The sequence below is a fragment of the Triticum urartu genome, chromosome 5, assembly GCF_003073215.2.
Source record: "Triticum urartu cultivar G1812 chromosome 5, Tu2.1, whole genome shotgun sequence".
Classification (NCBI taxonomy): domain Eukaryota; kingdom Viridiplantae; phylum Streptophyta; class Magnoliopsida; order Poales; family Poaceae; genus Triticum; species Triticum urartu.
The window spans coordinates 495,106,650-495,112,130 of NC_053026.1; the positions used below are offsets into that span (position 1 = coordinate 495,106,650).

At 54.9% G+C, this 5,481-nt stretch overlaps 1 protein-coding gene across 1 annotated transcript; it reads left to right on the forward strand.

Annotated features, from left to right (window-relative positions):
• Positions 1 to 4,241: 4,241 nt before the first annotated feature.
• Positions 4,242 to 5,128, forward strand: LOC125510080 (dehydration-responsive element-binding protein 1B-like). Its single transcript, XM_048675174.1, has one exon. The coding sequence runs from the start codon at positions 4,306 to 4,308 to the stop codon at positions 4,972 to 4,974; it is 669 nt and encodes a 222-aa protein (XP_048531131.1). The 5' UTR covers positions 4,242 to 4,305; the 3' UTR covers positions 4,975 to 5,128.
• The last annotated feature ends 353 nt before the right edge of the window (positions 5,129 to 5,481 follow it).

Sequence of the window (5,481 nt, forward strand, 5' to 3'; positions counted from 1 at the left end):
AGTATGATGTGTGTTAGTTAATTGTCAATAAAAAAAGATGTGCGTCAGCTAAGACAATTTTTAAAGCCCGTGGCAATGCGCGGGCATTCTATTAGTGGTTATTAAGTTATGAGCAGAGTTATTATCTATAAGGATTCATTGCATGAAAAAAACTTTTTTTTCTATGAGAGAACGAATTCATCCAACATCTAATATACTACTCCCTATGTAAAGATATATAAAAGTGTTTAGATCACAATTTATGATCTAAACGCTCTTATATTTTTTTACGGAGGGAGTAGATGCAAGCAACTATTCAAGCTAATCTAACAAATCGGTCAGAGGTGTTCCAAATACGCTAACCTAAAAGATGTGGCCTAGAACCCATCCAGGTCAGGCTGGTAGCGTTAACGAACCCACTGGCGTTTGTTTTCACATTTACAGGGTTTTCTAACATTCCTCGTAGCCACGCAAGCTGGCACGGCGACGTAATTAACGTGTCTCACTATTCCTGTCTATGGCCAATAGGGCAAGATGCCTAAGTCTAGGTATGATGTGTCACTTCCATTTGCTTGCTTTTGTGGGTACTAGCAAGATGTCTGTGCATTGCACGGAACATCAAGATGCATTTTTTAAAATAAAACATATATTATGATTGACCCATGTGGGAGTAATCCTATGTATAAAAACTAATGATATCTCGAGAAAAAGAAGAGAAAATATAAGGAGGAGTGGGACATGGTGGTGATTGGTGGTCGGACCGAGAGGAGGCATGGGGATGGGTGATGTCGGCAGCGGCCGCCATGCCAAATTGTTCCAGAGGCTTCCTTTTATAATTGTTCAACAATAAAGTTGTGGAAAAAATAAGGATGAACGAGGAATGACCTTATCTGCAAATGTTGAGAGATGTGCGGGTATCTTTTTGCAAATTTAGAGCAACTCCAATGGGGCGACTCAAAGGGATGGCGCATTTGTCCGCTTTTTGTCCGTTTGGGTCGGCCGCCCGCCCAGCGTCCGCCCAGTTTTGCATTTGGGTCGGCAATGCGCCCAACGCGCCGACCCATTTCATGTCCGCATTCAACTTTTGAATTAAAAAAGGCCCGCGGCCGATCATGCCAGCGGCCATGTCTCATGCCGGCACCATGCCAGCACTGGCATACAATGCCGGCTTCAGAAAATACCACAGTTCCTGCTGGCGCACTCGCTCGCCAGCCGGCCGGCACACATGCCAGCACGAAAAAAATGGTGGGACTTGGAGTTCGACCACGCCACCGCGGCTCCCGTGGTCATGCCCGCACACCTGCCGGCATACAAAAAGATGGCCCTCGACACCATAGATCAGTCGTCCTGAAACTTGAGCATGTCGGCCTGCATCTTCTCGAATCACGGCCTTTTCCTTGGAGACAAGGCATTGAGATCCACCTTCATGATCTTCACCCCGGTCATCATGCTTGCAAGAGCCACTTCTTTCGCCTTTGTCTTGGCGTTGGCGGCCTCGATCTCTAGCATCTTCGCTTGCTTCTCGGCCTCGAGCTCGAACATCTTGGCTTGCTTCTCGGCGTCAAGGTCAAGCCTCCTCCTTTGGATCTCCATGAAAGCGCTCATTTGCTCTTGTTTGAAACGCCGGCGCTCCTCCTCCCTTGAGTCCTTCTTATTCATCATGTCGTCCACGCTTGCGATCAAGGCGTTGGTGGCCGCATCTCGCTTGTCCTCCTTCTTGGAGTTGGTCTTCCCCCGCGGCCGTGCCGGCTCGCCCTCCCCAACATCCTCCACGGCGCCCTTCCCCCCACGTGACTTGAGCGCGGCATATTGTGCCTTGAACTTCTCTTCGTCCTTGATGACACGATAGCAATGGGAGAGGTTGAAGCACTTGCCATTGTGTTGAACCTTGAATGCCTCCAAAGCTTGAAATGCCTACAAAATGTCTCCATGCAAGCATATGGGCAAGTGATAGCAAATGAAGACGTAAAAAATGATCTTGATGGCACAAAAGAGGCCGACTTGCTTGCTATCATACCATGTCTTGCACGCCGATGCCGCTCACAGGGCGGGCCTTGACGCTCTCAAGGGTGGCACAAAACTTGTTGCAATCTTGTTGGATTACCCTCCACCGCTTGGAAATGGAGACCCACCCGCGCGTGCTCACAAATTGGTAGGGTGGAAACTTCTTGCGCTCATGAAACTCGCGGTGCACACGAGTCCAAAAGGTTGAATGCTTTTGCTCGGCGCCCGTCTTTGGGTCTTGTCCAATGTCTCGCCAACACTCGCATAGAAGCTTGTCCTCTGCAGCTGTTTACGCCTTCGTGCGTTTGCTCTTGCGCTTCGGCTTCGGCCCGGCGGCTTGGTTGGCGAGCTCGTCCTCGAACAAAGGCTCCACTTCGATGTCGCACTCGTCCTCTTCCTCTAGTCCATAGTCATCCGGGAACTCGTGGTCGAGGGGGAAGTCGTCCAGGTCGATGCCGACATGATCACGCATGAAGTCCACCTGATAGGGATCATAGCCAGCGGCCGGCGTGAACGCCGCGCGGCCGTCCTGGCTTTGCGTCTCCTCAGGATCGTAGCCAGCGCCCGGCGCACCACCCTCGAAGATTAGGTGTTGCATGTAGTCCTTGTCGACGGCGGACGGCATTTCCTCGAACAGGTTGCGGACGTCCGGGAGACCGCCGGCCGGTGTCTATCGCGCGCGTTTCCTTGCGCCGCCGGACGACGAGCCACCGACCACCGGGGCGGCGTTGAGGTCGATGGGCGCGGGCGCGGGTGTGGAAGGCGCGACCACGCTCACGTCGGGTGAGCACTCCCCGGAGAGGCGGGAGGTCTGCGGGTAGACGTGGAAGCCGGGGACCGGGTTGCAAGCCGATGCACGGGGTGAGTCGGGCATCACCATCCGAGGAAATGCCGACGAGCCGGTGCTGGCCGCGGTGACGGCGGCTTGGACGAGGTGGTGCTGGCTAGGGTTTACCCCAAGCATGTAAAGCACCTCCCTCGTTACAGCGGCGACGCGGGCGTTGGTGAACTCCTGCTGCGCGGCGGCGGCGGCGGCCTGCGCAGCGGCCTCATCCCTCGTGTCCGCGGCGTGCCTCCGTCCCTTCCTCTTGGCCGACTCCCTTGCCCGATGTTCGGGCGTCAGCGCCTTCTTCGGCTTGGTCGCCGCGGCGGTCTTGCGCGGGGCACGAGGCTTGCCTTTCCCGGAGGGGGTGACGGCGTCGGACGAGGCAAGGAAGGCGAGGCCGGCGGCGGCATCGAGGTCGAGGTCGAGGTCGATGGCGTCCTCCATCGCTGGTTTGGGGGCGGGGGGGGGGGCGCTCTGGCGGGAGCGTTTTTGGGAAAATGGGGGAAAATGGTTGTGGCTGGCACCGACAAGCGGGCCCGGGGAGAGGAGTAGGCGCGCGCACGTCCGTCTCGTGTCCGCGCCGACGCAAATCCGGCTCAAAAATGGGCCTGGAATGGGTCGCCCGCGGACGAAAAACGGACGCGCGTCCGTTTGGGTTGGCGCGTTGGGCCGTCACTTTTGTCCGCGTCGACCCAAACAGACGTGGGCGGACGAAATGGGTCGCCTCATTGGAATTGCTCTTATCATAGATTGCTTTCTGTCCGTCAGATATAGATCGAAGGGTATATTTTGTAAGATGGCAGGCACATCATTATCATCAACTTGTTTTTTATAAGAGTAGAAATTATAAGATGACAAGTCACTACTAGTGGACATGTGGACACGGTACAGGTTTCCAGTTTCTTCCAGCGAATAGTGGTGGCAGTTGGCGTGTCGTTTTCATGACCATAAGAGGCAAGCAGGCACAACTTTGATTGCACGATATAATATATGGTCCAAGTAAAGCTGCCTATCTACGTCAAGATCATCCATCGCTCACCCAGTGGACGCCGCTGAGTGTGAGGAAGCAGGTGGCTCTCTGGGCCTCCTTCAAAAAATCCTATGGCCAAGTGTGGTTGATGCCAGGATATTTCATCCTCTTCTTGTGGCGACCATGGTGACAACACGGCAAGAATGAGTGAGATATTTCAGTGGCCAGTGCTGACTGTCCTTCAGAAAACGACCTTTGCCTGGGGGAGGACGTTTGCTAAAAATAGAAATGAGAGGTCCCTAAAAGATAAAATAAAAGAAAGGACGTTTGCTAAAAATAGAAAAAGAAGTGGCCAGTGCTGACTGCTCGCTCGCGTGTGTCAGCGTGAGTGCATTTCCACCCGAGTGACGCGCCGGGTAGCCGCCGCGCTCTCGCCTATATATGCTTGCCCCGCCGCACTCCCATTCTCTCAGTAAAAACACCATCGCTCAACGTGCTCAACCATCTCCACTAGCTCTCGACTCAGATGGACGTCGCCGACGCTGCCTCCAAGTCCGGCCAGCATGAGCAGGGTCACAGGACGGTGTCGTCGGAGCCGCCGAAGCGGCCGGCGGGGCGGACCAAGTTCCACGAGACGCGCCACCCGCTGTACCGGGGCGTGCGGCGCCGTGGCCGGGTCGGGCAGTGGGTGTGCGAGGTGCGCGTGCCCGGGGTGAAGGGCTCCAGGCTCTGGCTCGGCACCTTCACCACCGCCGAGATGGCGGCGCGCGCGCACGACGCCGCGGTGCTCGCGCTCTCCGGCCGCGCCGCCTGCCTCAACTTCGCCGACTCCGCATGGCGGATGCTGCCCGTGCTTGCGGCCGGATCGTTCGGCTTCGGCAGCGCGCGGGAGATCAAGCTTGCCGTCGCCGTTGCCGTCGTCGCGTTCCAGCAGCAGCAGATTATTCTTCCAGTCGCGTGTCCAACGGTGGAGGCGGCCGCCAGCCCGAGCAACTCTCTGTTTTACATGTCGTCCGTCGACTTGCTGGAGCTCGACGAGGAGCAGTGGTTTGGCGGCATGGACGCTGGGTCGTACTACGAGAGCTTGGCGCAGGGGATGCTCATGGCGCCGCCGGACGACAGAGCGAGGCGGGAGGACGCCGAGCAGACCGGCGTCGAGACACCGACGCCGTTATGGAGCTATTTGTTTGACTAATTCAGCACGCAGTGTAAAGTTGTCGATAGTTGCGTTGTGTTCTTCCCAATTTGGGAACGAACAGAGTAGGCAGTTTTTTTTTGAAGGTTGTAGTAGGCAGTTTGAAGTTCTCGGTTTCTACTTTTGTGAGAAATGGACCCTAGATTGCTTATCATTGTCATTCCTCAATTACTGGTACCGAACTCGAGTGTCTATCGTGCCGACACTCCATGAATCTCACTCAAATATTTTATGACGAAGAAAATCAAACACATCACCCCGAAAAAATAATATCAAACACATCAAACCCACCTATATGTCTGTCAAAACGTAACCCAATCGAGCTCCCAAAATCGAGCGTGGAAGTTCGGGCTAATAGGCACCCCTCAAAGCCAACACATATCTGGGACGGGTACCAGGAGGACCGGACGCACCCGGGCACATCCGTAATGTCACATCCGGCCTAGCATGACCCACATAGACCTCACTTCATTCCCACTAAGAACCCCATATGGAGCAAACCTAAAA

Excerpts from the sequence above, each read along its gene's own strand:
- LOC125510080 (XM_048675174.1), top strand. The coding sequence starts at position 4,306 with ATGGACGTCGCCGACGCTGCCTCCAAGTCCGGCCAGCATGAGCAGGGT.